This window comes from Phasianus colchicus, chromosome 21 (assembly GCF_987193195.1).
Source record: "Phasianus colchicus chromosome 21, bPhaCol1.hap1.1, whole genome shotgun sequence".
Lineage (NCBI taxonomy): Eukaryota > Metazoa > Chordata > Aves > Galliformes > Phasianidae > Phasianus > Phasianus colchicus.
Genome location: NC_143456.1, coordinates 10,757,187 through 10,771,743, shown reverse-complemented (window position 1 = coordinate 10,771,743; position 14,557 = coordinate 10,757,187). Strand labels below are relative to the sequence as shown.

The 14,557-nt window shown below is 41.4% G+C and overlaps 1 protein-coding gene across 1 annotated transcript in view; it reads right to left on the bottom strand.

Moving 5' to 3' along the window:
• LOC149915326 (spondin-1-like) overlaps nucleotides 1-8,805 on the bottom strand; it is a gene marked incomplete at its 5' end in the record, with an annotated part of 55,049 nt that extends 46,244 nt beyond the window's left edge. Inside the window, 2 exons of the mRNA XM_090122305.1 lie at nucleotides 7,568-7,716; nucleotides 8,721-8,805. Of these exons, the coding sequence (XP_089978431.1) occupies nucleotides 7,568-7,716; nucleotides 8,721-8,805 (234 nt within the window). The remainder of the gene's footprint in view (nucleotides 1-7,567; nucleotides 7,717-8,720) is intronic.
• Nucleotides 8,806-14,557: the final 5,752 nt, after the last annotated feature.

The following is a 14,557-nucleotide window of genomic DNA, read 5'->3' as shown; positions in this document are numbered from 1 at the left end:
AAAGATGCTCTAACTGCAGGTGCCTTCCTATTCTCCCTGTAGACTGCTTCTGAGCAGCAGTGATCTGGTTTTAAAGACTTCTGAACACTTTCAGAGGGCACACTTGCTCTCTTTAACTATTGGCAGAGAGTTGAAAAAAGTAACGTAATCAGTTTTATGCTAAACATGTAATCAGTGTGATTTTGGGAATAAATTCTTCCCTTTAGATATAAATATTTATCTACTGAAACTGAAAGCTTTATAAGCATTTCTGAGGATAGAATATAACTTTTTGTTATTAAAAGCAGGACATTCAGCATTTGTTCCTACTGTGATCTCTTGCTAGTATTAGAGCAGGGATCTCTTAAACTATTCATTAACTCAGCATGCTTCTTTTTTTCATCTCTTTGCTTACCTAGGCAAAGAAGACATACATCTTTGGAAGCTCCATCATTCTGCAGCCCACAGGATTCTTTGTGAATGCACATTACCAGCACTTCTCAACCTATTCTGTCTACATTAAACTTCATGCCATCATCTTTACATAATATTCGCTCTGATGCATCACATAGAACATCCTTTGGGCTTGCCTGGGCTGCACTGAAGGAAGAGGAATTGTCTAGGGCCACATGTACAGAGGTCACTCCAAAAGTGATGCCTCCTATTTATTTCCACAGAAACTACAAATGATGCACAGAGTACAATAACACTATTTAATGGAACAAATTCTTAGCTATAAAACACTCTTTTTCAACATAGTCAAACCACTAGCTATGTATTTTCACAGCAACGAAAAAAAGCCTGTATGCTGCACTCATAACAACCTGCACCAGTGGAGGTGACCTGCTGTCACTGCAACCACTGCTGAAATGCACCACCCACCACCTCGTTGTGCTCACATCCACAAACACTGGTAACCACAAACATTCAGCAAGTGTCAATGAATGACAATAAGTGCAAATTTTTCGCACATGCAGGAATTCAATGCCACCCTTCTGCTTCATCCACACTTCCATGTCTGACACCATTCTTCAGACTGCCCCTCTGCTGCCAATGCTCACATAGAACAAAATGGAACAGTACATTGGTGAGAGGACTCAAGCTCTACTGCCATCCCACCAACATCCATCTCCAACGTTGTGAGACATCACTGTAAAGGAGGCGGCATCATATTCAGAGCAGATGCCATAAAATATATATTTAATGTATTAAAGTAAAAAAAAAAAACTTGTTTTTTTAAATTAAAACATACAAAAAAAAGAGAACAACAAAAATGCAAAATTAGTAGGATGCGTGACCCTATGTTTGCAAAACTAAAGCAACAGTCTGGTTTGATGGCAGTGGCTGCCCTTCTTGGTGAATTCTCAAGGTGTTCATCAGTAAAGACTTCTGATGAAATGTTACTCGTCCTGTACTGCATCCTTGAACACTGCTGTTCACAAACACACACACTGCCAAAAAGCAATGACACGACTAAGATGCAACTGTGAGCTTAGGGGTATTTTTCTCTGGTAAAAAAGGACTTATGAAAGTCTAGTAAAGACACATGGTCAGATTTTGGACTGCAACTGTATACATTCCATTTGTGAGTAATGTGTTTTTGTGGACTGAAAATGGAGCCGCAAACAACAAAAAAATGTTGGGTTTTTTTTTTTTTTGGTACTACTGAGATCTGTTCTTAAATTTCTTTATCAAGACAAAAAGCAGGGCTGTGTATTTTTTGCCATTCCTAGAGCTGTGTTTACCTACTGTACCAAAGCTCATCCACTTATTTGCCTTCAACTGAGATGGCACCGCACCACGCTCCATGCCACACTTGGCCCAGATGGAGTTAACATTGCAGTGCGTGGTCCATGGGCCTCAAGTTGAACAAACCTGCTTTCGGGTATAGAAATGACTTACGAATAAATAACTTGAAGCAAAATACATACATATATATAAAAGAAATTTAAAAAAAGCAATCTGACATCCTATTTCTTTAACATTATGGAAAGAAAAAAAAAAAAAAGGAAATTTCATGTCCACATGCAAAAATCTTTATGCCATAACACACTGAAGTTGGAAGATGAGCTGTGTGAGGATTTCAGCGAAGGCAGAATTCCAGTCACACGCATTTATACTGAACACCATTATACCTGGTTCTATTAAGTGAGACGACTCACCAAGAAAATATCATGGATTTTTTGTTAGCAATGACACAAAATCAAAGACAAAATCTGTCTCTACGTCTGCAAAGTACCTGGGGTATTTTTGTCTCTAGGCCCAATAAATAAAAATGGATGCATTCAGCAATTCAAGCTGTTAGCAACTTCCAAGCTTTTAGATGGCCAGAATTTGCAGATACCACATGATGGTCACGCACGTATTCCCAGCGCAAATAACCACCAAGACAGGTGCATCTGATTTAGCTTTAGTCATAATGGCTACAAGAACAGTTACAGATTCTTGAAGATTCGATCCTCTTCTCTCCTTTAGCTTGTGACAGGTTTTCCAGATATTCAAGTGGTTTCTAAAATGATTTCACCTTGACTAATTTGGAGAAAAAAAATGAAAACAAATTCAGAGAAATTAAGGTTACTGCTAACACCCCTCTCAGACATTTTTAAAAGGGAGGCAAATTGTGGAGCTGCTTATATGAGAGAGAGAAACGTATTCCTAAGGATGCCTTTGAGTGTAAAAGGACTGTGCTGGAGAGAGACTTGGAAAAAGGCATAAAACCATCTACTGCCCTGCAAATGGTGAGCCAGCTGGAGCAGGAGCTGCTGGCAGTTTCTACCAAAGATGAAGAAGTCTGTTGCTTTATCTGTAACTTCCAGATCTTACAGAAGACACTGAAATCCCCACAAGAGACATCTGATAGGAGTTACTTGGAACAGGCTGTTATATCCACTTGTAAATGCATGCTTGTTTCTGCTTTAACATAAAGCCCCTTGGACAAAGGGGGCTCTCTTGAGAAGCCAAGGGCCCATCTCGCTTGTAGAACCCCAGGTATTTGGTATGTTTTTCCAAAACCTTGGGCTTTTCCTTCCGACTGTGAAAATGAAATGCTTTGCAAGGAAATTGGTCTTGGAAAATCTAGGTCTTAAAACACCAGAGGCTATTATTATTAAGGTGTGACTGATGAAAGTCCAAGAGAATTGTTAGCTTGCAGCACTAGAAGATGGGATTATCCAATTTAAGAGCTTGCTTTTCTTAAAATACCTTCCACAAAAATAATCCAATTGTTATTCATCTTTGAAGCATAATTACTTCTGGAATACATTACAACTTAAGAACATACTGTTAAACAAAATTCCCCTACCACGTTCATTATACTGATTTCCATCTACAGCAGCAGGCAGCTGATGTCTGCTGTCTGCAGAACAATCTTTTCTCAATGCTCTCCACTGATCAATTAGCATGAAACTAGTTGACACTTTTTCCAGTCTTATCTTCTTATCCCTGCATTTCTTCTTCATCTGCTTCTTTAAATGAGCTCAGCCTGAGATTTCTGCAGCAATCACAACCTTCAAGTGCAAAGCAGCCTTATTCTCAACCATAATTAGGGGTATCCTGCTTTCCAGAGCTCAAGTATTCAATTTTTAGCTGTTCTATCAAGCACTCAACTGAACCTCCCAGGTTGGTAGGACAATTTTAACTTCTATTCATATACGATAACGATAAGTAAAAAAAATCCCCACAAAATTAAAATTTTGAGCCTGCTTCAGTAATCGGTAGTACTTCAGTAATAGTTTGCCAAGTAATATAATAGTTCAAACAATATATTAAAGATTCCGATTTGCAATTCAGGTGTTTTATTACACTGAGATAGAAAAACCTAATGACCGTGTTTTTACACGAACAAATGCTGTGCTGCATTACAATACCAGTAATGAAATGGTAGCTACTCAACTGAAATACTAAAATTCTAGTTCTCAAAATAAAATACATAAATAGGGATCAATCCAAATTTCCTTTTTTTTTTTTCCTTCTGTAGAAAGTTCTGGATATTTCAGGTGTCATCTTCTATTAGGAAATTGTCTTCACATAAATTATAACATAAAATATCTACAAACATCTAACTTGCTCTTCTAGAGTTCTGAAGGCAGAGTCAGTCTAATGTATAGCCACTAAAGACAGCAGAAGAAGTTATCTCACTTGCTGACATTTCAGAGAGCATTAAACCAAACCTGTAGGGAACGGCAGCTCTGTGCCAGCAGGCTATAAGGAGAAAGCACCGGTTGCCTTTCCTGAAGATAATGGCAAGGTCCAGAATATTTTCTATCCTAGTTTACCACCAACATGTTTTAAAAATGACTTAGTATTTCTCCTATGTTATTCTTCCTAAAACAATTAAGCAAAACCAAATAAGCTCTCCTTTGAGACACTGAAACTAAGGGGAATAAGACCGTCACTGTTTTCACCTCGTTCTCATCTTGGTGCATTTGTCAATGATAATCATATTGGGCATTATGCTTCAATCTATTTTGTACACCTACATGCTTTAATCAATGTAATTTATTATTATTTTTTAAACAAAGCGATCAGAATACAGATGCAAGATTCCTCTTTTCAAATTTTGTACTTGTTTCTAACCAAGTAGTTTTTCAGCTGATAGATCTTGGGCAAATCAGACCTTCTGAAAACCAAAATGTTGAGAAGTCAAATAATGAACATATTTCAGAGATACAAGAGGTTGGTGAATGTTCTTTTGTGCACACCATTACTTGTCTGCCCCTTGTTTGTTCACGAACAATCCCTGGAGCATAATGCATGAATTATCCTATTGTACACATCAATCACTTGACAGACTGTTTTTAGAAATACTTTCATGTGCTCTATTTTTTCCTTCCAATCTACAACAAAAATTTTACCACAAAGGTTGAGTAGTTCTTTTAATTTATCCCAGAGAAATAAGCTATAAAGCAAGTAAACTATAAACTATAGAGGAAGTTTGCAGCACCCATGACTATCCATTCAACAATATCAGTCTCTTTACAGTAACAACACATTCAAGGCACAATTCAGGGAGAAAAGCTGACAATGATTCAGCAGTCCATCAAATGGGGAACAGAGGTTTTCACGCTTGAGAATCTTTTGTTAATGACACAATTGTTAGGGCACTTCTTAACAAAGCACCATTTAAAGAAAACAGCTTCATTAACAAAAAGATTTTTTTTTTTCTTTCAGACATGAACAGTACATTTTTAGTAATAATGTCATCAAAACAATCAGAGTTTTTGGGTCTCAATAAAACCTCAGAGAGTGTTAAGTTTTGCAAGTACTTTGCTATGTATTCACCTCATAGACTGCACAGCAAACACAGCAGATGCAACAGAGTTCTGAGCCCCAAAGTGGAATATGAAGTGGGAAATGGATACAGAGATTGCTTGGGAAGTGTGGGGAAGGAAATGACATTGCAGATTTCAAAGCAAATAGAAGATATTGCAATGAAAAAATTACACTAAAAGAAACCAAAGCCTCAATGAATACCAACAAAATAGCTCTTCACATTACTAGCTCTGTGGTCAGGTTGTAGAACTTTACCTCAGTACTTCTCAAAAATATTAGTTGAGCTTAAGCATATCGAAAACAAACAAAAGGTCAAATAAAAATGTTACGGTGTACATAGAGATGCTGCACTGTTCTAGGCAATATCCAGTCATAACATCAGCTCACTGGCTGAAGTGGTGTACAGTAAATTCTAACAAGGGAAACAGGAATTGTTGCAGGTTTGACACAGGCAGGTAGGCCTGAGGTAGGAACTGCAGCATTCACTAATTTCAAGTGTGACCTCAGCAGCTGTGAGATTCAGAGAACTACAGAATGGTTTGGGTTGGAACAACAGGAACAAAGATCATCCAGTTCCAACTCCCTTCCACGGGCAAGGACAACTCCCCCTAGAGCAGGATGACCAAATTCCCATCCAACCTGGCCATATTTGCAGCCAGTTAGCCATGCTATGTGCTCTGAAAGTCACAATCACCTCTGAACCAGAGCCAGTGCACAAGTCCCGCTCTTCTTTTGCAAATGCATGGTGCATAAAAACAGAGAACACAGTTTCTGGAAAGCAGAATGAGTCGCCATTTTCATCTTTTCCATCTTACCTTCAAATTCCCTATCTCTTCCACCATTGCTCAGCATGATCTTTCACAATTACATCCCTTCTTGACTTCATCCTATACTTTTCCCTCCTCCCCTTTGTTTCTGGAGCAAGCCAAACTTTCATACAGTTACACTCACACACACCAAACTCTCATTATAAGATGTTTGTAAAGACTGTACAAAGAAGTGCTCTGTTTTTAGTACAAAGATAACAAGCCTTTGTTCTTAAGATAATTTTTTGATCATCATTGAAGTGTGAAGTACTATTTTCCAATCTCATAGTATTTATTTTGATTTTGGTGAAATTTGTACCCTTAAAAAAAGTGTTGAATTACTGAAAACCAAACACATAATTTCTTTAAAATTTCTGCCATTTTGAAACCTTTAATTCTCAATAAGTTTGGCAGAAGCAGAAAGTGCCCAAGAATTACATTTAAAACAGTGCATTTCAATTCAAGACTAAATCTTGCCTCACGGCATACTAGAAGTGAAATAGTGAAGCAGTCCCACACAATGTCAAAACAACAGTGTACTTGTTGTCCCACCTGCTTCAGGAAAGAACTGAGAAAAAGGGACTCTAGCAAATCAGATCTGTCTTCATCTTTTCAGTCTTAACTTCCCTTACTGAATGCTGTTTCCATTTGGCACCTGTCTTGTCTGTATAATGTCATGAATTGGGAGAATTCTTTCTCTCCTATGTGGTGCAATCCTAGCGATACACATACACACCTGTACCGCCACGCATACTTTCATATAAAATTATACATATAGCATTATTTTACATGCTAATATCTACATCATCTCTCTCTCATCGATGAGTTTCTAGTGAGTCCTTGAATTTCATGGAGGCAGACATTCTAATAACAATCATCACTATATCCCAGCATACTTTATTTGGTTGCTTTCTACTTCATGTAACAAAATGAAAATCATCTATAAACTATTTGAAAGATTGACTTCTGCTCAGCTAAGTCAATCCCCTGTAGGATGATATACTGTAAAGGCTCTTTTGCCCTTAACCATAAACCTGTTTCATCAAGTTTTATTAGTGCAATTATGTAAAGTCTTCCTACTCAGCAACAAAAATTACCTTACTCTCCTGTAAGAGCATTTCTAACTTGGATGAATCTGCAGCTAACTGCAAGATATGTACCAGAAGAAAAAAACCCAATCTGTTAATATTAAAACAAATTATATGCCAAAGTTCACCACTTCAAAAAGAAAAATGGCATGCTGCTTGCCATTTTCAAGTTTTTCCTTTAACAAACTATGCGTTTTCACAATTAAGGAAAAAAAAGCATTTTACTCACATATTTCTAATTTATGTCTTGATAACATAGGTATCGTCTAAGTACATAACACTACAACTTATATGTTCTTTCAGACACCAAAAAAAATTTCAGAGTAAGAATGAGTCTTTAGAGACAGACAGCCTGCTTGATCTGCTTGACAGAATCCAAAGTAGGACGCGTTCTTTTTAAAGTATACATTAAATTACACTTACTTGTTGTCGAATTTCTTCTTCCATCTTGACTGGGGATCCCAGCTCTGCAACCTGCTTGACGCCTTCACTAGCATACCCTCCATATTCCCAAAGGATGTAGTTCTTTGAGTGAGAACTACCAATGATTGCAGACCAATGGTTGGTGCGCCCTTGCAGGAAGAAAGGAAAGAAAAAAAAAGAGAATTAAGACAGCAATAATAATAAGAATGAATAATATTCATTCTTCTAACATTAATACCTGCTACCATCAAAAGAGGCTCAAACTCAAAGTCCTCATCTTTTGTTAAAGTGAAGGGTTTCAAGTCCCCATGTTTCATCAAGTTTCATTAGTGCAATTATGCAAAGTCTTCCTACTCAGCAACAAAAATTACCTTACTCTCTTGTAAGAGCATTTCTAACTTGGATGAATCTGCAGCTAACTGCAAATAAGATATGTACCAGAAGAAAAAAACCAACAATTTTTCTAAAATTAATACCCGCTACCATCAAGAGAGGCTCACATTCAAATTCCTAATCTTTTATTTAAGTGAAGGGCTTCAAGTCCCCGGTCCTCATCAGTACCAAACTTCTGCATGTGCTGCATGCTGTCAGTTCTTACTACATCAACACACCTCATCTTCAGAGTACCAAAACAGTCAACTACAAAAATACGATACAATGTGTTAGTAATTATTGGATATAACAAAGACAGAAATGAAAAGAAAGATAGGACAGCTGATCAAGCATCTCCTAAGACAGTTTAGTACAGGCTTAGTATAATTTGTCTTCATTTGAGCTTCCTCTGCATGTTTAAAAATCTTTTAATTTTAGGTCTGTGAAGTGTTTATAAGGATGAAACTTGCAAGGAGTCAAAGATTTCAGCAAGTCATTTCCTTATGGACAGATACTAGTTTCTTGCAACAGCCCACTAGATTTGTGTTTGGGTGGTGATAGCAGAGTACCAGAAAAGGCTAGAGGCTAGATATAGCTATGACTACATAATCACTGAGTGTTTCAGCTTTTTGTTTATATCTTTGTGCCAAATCATTATCAGGAAAAGATACAGAGGGCTTAGAGCTACAAACCTCCCTGCGCTGCGCAAGCAGCTTCCTGGCTAAAAAAAAAAAAAAAAAAAAAAGGAAAGTTTCCCATTGGCAAATCGTGCTCAGCTTACCTTCCAAGAAACTTTTGAAATATTGGTATTGAATTGCTCTTACGAAGACCGATGTAGCTGTTTTTTCTGTTACTGCATATTTACATCATGCATACATGGCGCTGCCTTTTATTTTCTCCTCAACCATTAATAGTGGTTCCCACTAACTGAGGAAGGAAGCGAAGGACTACGTTTTGGTGCTTCTGTAGCTGCTTGGTTTACTTGCCCCATTTTCCCCAAGTGTAAGAATTGCAGAGATAGGCAAATGGATTCCTGTTCTGGTTTCTTGTCTTGTTATGCAGGAAAAAAAATGTTAAAGTTTAAGAAAAAAAATGTTAGAAAAGTCTGATGGAATTGAAAAGAGATTTGAGCAGAAAGGAGTCTCAGAAGCCCCACAGTATTGGAAATAAAAATGAATTCATTAAGTGTCAAACAGCACTCTGCAAAGATACCAGGTTAAAGGAAAGAGATGAGGAAATGAACTACTCACATAAGTAGACAGTCTGCTAACAGCAAAGACCATAGGAGATCAGGGAGACAGAATGACAGAGTGAAACAATATTTAACATTTTTCTTTGCAATGCAAAATGGAGAGAGGAGAGATAAAAACAGCTGAAAACTAGAATAAATGAATGAAAAATGAATAATAAAGTAAACAAAAGGAATGCAAATTTAAAATGTGAAAAGTGGGACAATGAAATTGATAACGACAGTATAGAGAATTGAATAGATAAAGTCAGATGGAGGAACATAATCACAGAAGAACTGAAAATAGATTAGAAAAAAAAGAAAAACAACAGAAGGGAATCAAGCGAGAAAAGTGTAGCAAAAGCAGAATAGATGAAGGAAGGTGATCCAGCAGCACAGTGAACAGAGCATCTGCTTTTTCCCTTGGACATAAACAAACTCACTGAGCTCTGAATTATAACAGGCTTGACATGTTGAGAGACCAATAAGGCTAATCAGCAATTGTGCCCTAAACAGAGAAAAAGAGAAACTAAACCCCACTACACCACTTTCCCCAGTAAGAGGCTGTGTTGCTGCTTTCTTAATGCATAATCTAGTAATTGCTCCTCAAGCAAAGCCTTAGTTGAAACGTCAGCAAAGTTGGCTTCCGGAGCATCGCAGGAAATGCAGATTTCTGTTCCAAGCTGTTCTCATGAAGAGCCACAGATTGCTCTGTGCAGTTGTTATGGCACTCAGGAGTGCCACAGCTCCCCACTGCCACCTGTTGGACACAATACAGTAATTAAGGCACTGCCCCACATATGCGGGGGCTGCACCCTGTGCACACAACTTATTAACAACAACAATTGTTAAACTAACTATGACTTCTTTTCTGCACTACAATTAGGATGAAGGTTACTTTGACAGAAAACAAAGGGTGTTATTTTTATTGCTGCATTTCGGGTTAGAGACATTTTTAACATCAGGCTAAGGGTTAGGGTGACAGACACATCGCAGGTAAATGTAATTATCGTTAGAGCTCTCAGTAAGCTAGGGGTTCAGGTCAACATCACAATTAACACTGCCTCCCAGCCAATCCCAGAGAGCCAAAGGCAAAGGCGTGCCAAACTGCCAGGACAAGCAAAGGGAAATATAAGGAAGCAAAGGGAAATCCAAGGTAAAGGCAAAGCAAACAGCTAAGTCTAATGCAAGGGCAAAAGCAAGGAAAATACCCAACGAAAAGCTATGGTGAGTGCAATGAGAGTGCAGCAGGGAAGGCCAACAGCAAAGGCCAAGAAAACACAGCAAGAAACACCAAAACAGAAGGCCAAGAGAACATGGCAAGAAATGCCTAGGCAAGAGCTAAGAGAACAAGGCAAGAAATGCCAAAACAGGAGGCCGAGAGGACGTGGCAGGGAACGCCAGGACAAGTGGCCAAAGAGAACATGGCAAAGAAAGCCAATACAGAAGGCCAAGAGAAGGTGGCTGGGTAGGCCAAAACAGGAGGCCAAGGAGAATGCCACAGGGAAGGGAACGCCAAACAGGACGCCGAGGAGGACATCACAGGGAACGCCCGGGCAAGGGCTATGAGATGGCAGGAAGTGCTGAGGACAACAGCCAAGAGAACAAGGCAAGAAATGCCAAAACGAGGCCAAGAGAACATGGCAAGAAATACCAAAACAGAAGGCTAAGAGAACACAGCAGTAAATGCCTAGGCAAGGACTAAGAGAACATGGCAGGAAGTGCCAAAACAGGAAGCCAAGAGGATGTGGCAGGGAACTCCAGAACAAGTGGCCAGAGAGAACATGGCAAAGAAAGCCCATGCAGAAGGCCAAGAGAAGGTGGCTGTGTAGGCCAAAACAGGAGGCCAAGGAGAATGCCACAGGGAACGCCCAGGCAATGGCTATGAGATGGCAGGAAATGCTGAGGACAACGGCCAAGAGAACAAGGCAAGAAATGCCAAAACACGAGGCCAAGAGAACATGGCAAGAAACACCAAAACCAAACGCTGAAGAGAATGCAGCAAAGAAAGCTAAGTACAATGGCCAAGACAATGGGGCACAGAACACCAAAACAGGACAGCAAGAAAATGCAGTAGAGAATGTCTAGGGTAAAGAGAAGGAGAACACTGCAGTGAAAGGCCAGAGACAAATAGAATGTGGGAAGAAAAGGACAGGCAGCCTTAGGGGTACCCTAAAATGCAATAAAGAGCTCCGGGAGTGCTACGTTGTACCACACTACATAATGGGTAAACATTGGTGTGCATACGCTGCCCTTACCTGCTGGGCAGACAATTACCAGTCAGCAAAGTCGGCTTCCAGGGCATCCCAGAAAAAGCGGATTTCTGTTCCAAGCTGTTCTTATGAGGAGCCACAGATCTCTCCGTGCAGTTTTTATGGTGCCCGGGAACACCGCACCTCTCCGCTGCCACCTGTTGGACACAATACAGTAATGAAGGCACTGCCCCACACATGCGGTGGCTGCACCCTGTGCACACTGCTCTGATGATGTCACAAAGGAGCATTAGGGATAAAATTAATGCTATTTGTTGGTTTGAAGTCACAGTTAGTTTATTAGTTTAACAATTCCTTTCTGCACTACGATTGGGATGAAGGTCAATTTGACAGAAAACAAGCGGTGTTATTTTTATTGCTGCAATTCGGGTTAGAGACATTTTTTTTTTACATCAGGCTAAGGGTTAGGTTTACAGATGCATTGCAGGTTAACGTAATTATCGTTAGAGCTCCCATTAAGCTAGGGGTTCAGGTCAACATCACAATTAACACTGCCTCCCAGCCAATCCCAGAGAGCCAAAGGCAAAGGCGTGCCAAACTCCCAGGACAAGCAAAGGGAAATCTGAGGTAAAGGCAAAGCAAACAGCAAAGGCTAAGGGAAGGGCAAAAGCAAAGAGAATGCCCAATGAAAGGCTATGGTGAGGGCAAGGGCAAGGAGAGCACAGCAGGGAAGGCCAACGGCAAAGGTCAACAGAACACAGCAAGAAATGCCTAGACGAGGGCTAAGAGCACACGGCAGGACATGCCAAAACAGGAGGCCGAGAGGACGTGGCAGGGAACGCCAGAACAAGCAGCCAAAGAGAACATGGCAAAGGAAGCCAATGCAGAAGGCCAAGAGAAGGTGGCTAGGTAGGCCAAAACAGGAGGCGAAGGAGAATGCCACAGGGAATGCCAAAACAGAAGGCAAAGGTATAGACAGCACCCAAGGGAAGGCAACATCAAAGACAAGGCAAAGACATGGAGAACAACAAAGGGAAGGCCTCGCCAGAGGCCGGGCCTCAAGGGACAGCCTCGGGAATGCCAAAATGAAGGACAAGATCAAAGAGAATGCCGCAAGGAACACCAAAACAGCACAAGACTGATGAGACCATTGCACAGAACACCAAAACAGAGGACAAAAACCAAGATAATGCCACAGGCAATGCCAAAACGGAGGGCAGGGCCCAATAGAACAATGCAGGGAACGCCAAAACGGAGGGCAGGGCCCAAGAAAACACCGCCAGCAACGCCAAAACGGAGGGCAGGGCCCAAGAAAACACCGCCAGCAACGCCAAAACGGAGGGCAGGGCCCAAGAAAACACCGCCAGCAACGCCAAAACGGAGGGCAGGGCCCAAGAAAACACCGCCAGCAACGCCAAAACGGAGGGCAGGGCCCAAGAAAACACCGCCAGCAACGCCAAAACGGAGGGCAGGGCCCAAGAAAACACCGCCAGCAACGCCAAAACGGAGGGCAGGGCCCAAGAAAACACCGCCAGCAACGCCAAAACAGAGGGCAGGGCCCAAGAAAACACCGCCAGCAACGCCAAAACAGAGGGCAGGGCCCAAGAAAACACCGCCAGCAACGCCAAAACGGAGGGCAGGGCCCAAGAAAACACCGCCAGCAACGCCAAAACACCGTGCAAGGCCCAAGAAAACACCGCCAAGAACGCCAAAACGGAGGGCAGGGCCCAAGAAAACACCGCCAGCAACGCCAAAACGGAGGGCAAGGCCCAAGAGAATGCCACCACAGACATCAGAACAGAGACCAAAGAGAATGCTGCAGGAAATAACTAGGCACAGAGGAGAGGCAAGGGGAACGCACAAGGAAGAGAACGGACAGCCTGTAAGCAACGCTGAAATGCAGAAATGAACTCCGGGTACCCTCCCTTGTGTCTTACTAAGTAATGGGTAAACATTGCCCTTACCTCTTGGGCAGATTATTACCGTCAGCAAAGTTGGCTACCGGAGCATTGCAGGAAATGCAGATTTCTGTTCCAAGCTGTTCTCATGAAGAGCCACAGATCGCTCTGTGCAGTTTTTACGGCACTCAGGAGCGCCAGAGTTCTCCGCTGCCACCTGTTGGACACAATACAGTAATGAAGGCACTGCCCCACACATGCGGTGGCTGCACCCTGTGCACACTGCTCTGATGATGTCACAAAGGAGCATTAGGGATAAAATTAATGCTATTTGTTGGCTTGAATTGTTAAACTAACTACAACTTCTTTTCTGCACTACGATTGGGATGAAGGTCAATTTGACAGAAAACAAGGGGTGTTATTTTTATTGCTGCATTTAGGGTTAGAGACATTTTTAATATCAGGCTAAGGGTTAGGTGTACAGACGCATTGCAGGTAAATGTAATTATCATTAGAGCTCCCATTAAGCTAGGGGTTCAGGTCAACATCACAATTAACACTGCCTCCCAGCCAATCCCAGAGAGCCAAAGGCAAAGGCGTGCCAAACTCCCAGGACAAGCAAAGGGAAATCTGAGGTAAAGGCAAAGCAAACAGCTAAGGCTAAGGGAAGGGCAAAAGCAAGGAGAATGCCCAATGAAAAGCTATGTTGAGGGCAAGGGCAAGGAGAGCACAGCAGGGAAGGCCAACAGCAAAGGCCAAGAGAACACAGCAAGAAACACCATAACAGAAGGCCAAGAGAACACGGCAGGAAGTGCCAAAACAGGAGGCCAAGAGGACGTGGCAGGGAATGCCAGAACAAGCAGCCAAAGAGAACATGGCAAAGGAAGCCAATGCAGAAGGCCAAGAGAAGGTGGCTAGGTAGGCCAAAACAGGAGGCCAACGAGAATGGCACAGGGAAGGGAATGCCAAAACAGCACGCCGAGGAGGACATCACAGGGAACACCCCGGCAATGGCTATGAGATAGCAGGAAGTGCCGAGGACAATGGCCAAGAGAACATGGCAAGAAATACCAAAACAGAAGGCTAAGAGAACACAGCAGTAAATGCCTAGGCAAGGGCTAAGAGAACATGGCAGGAAGTGCCAAAACAGGAAGCCAAGAGAACATGGCAAGAAACACCAAAACCAAACGCTGAAGAGAATGCAGCAAAGACAGCCAAGTACAATAGCCAAGACAATGGAGCACAGAACACCAAAACAGGACAGCAAGAAAATGCAGTA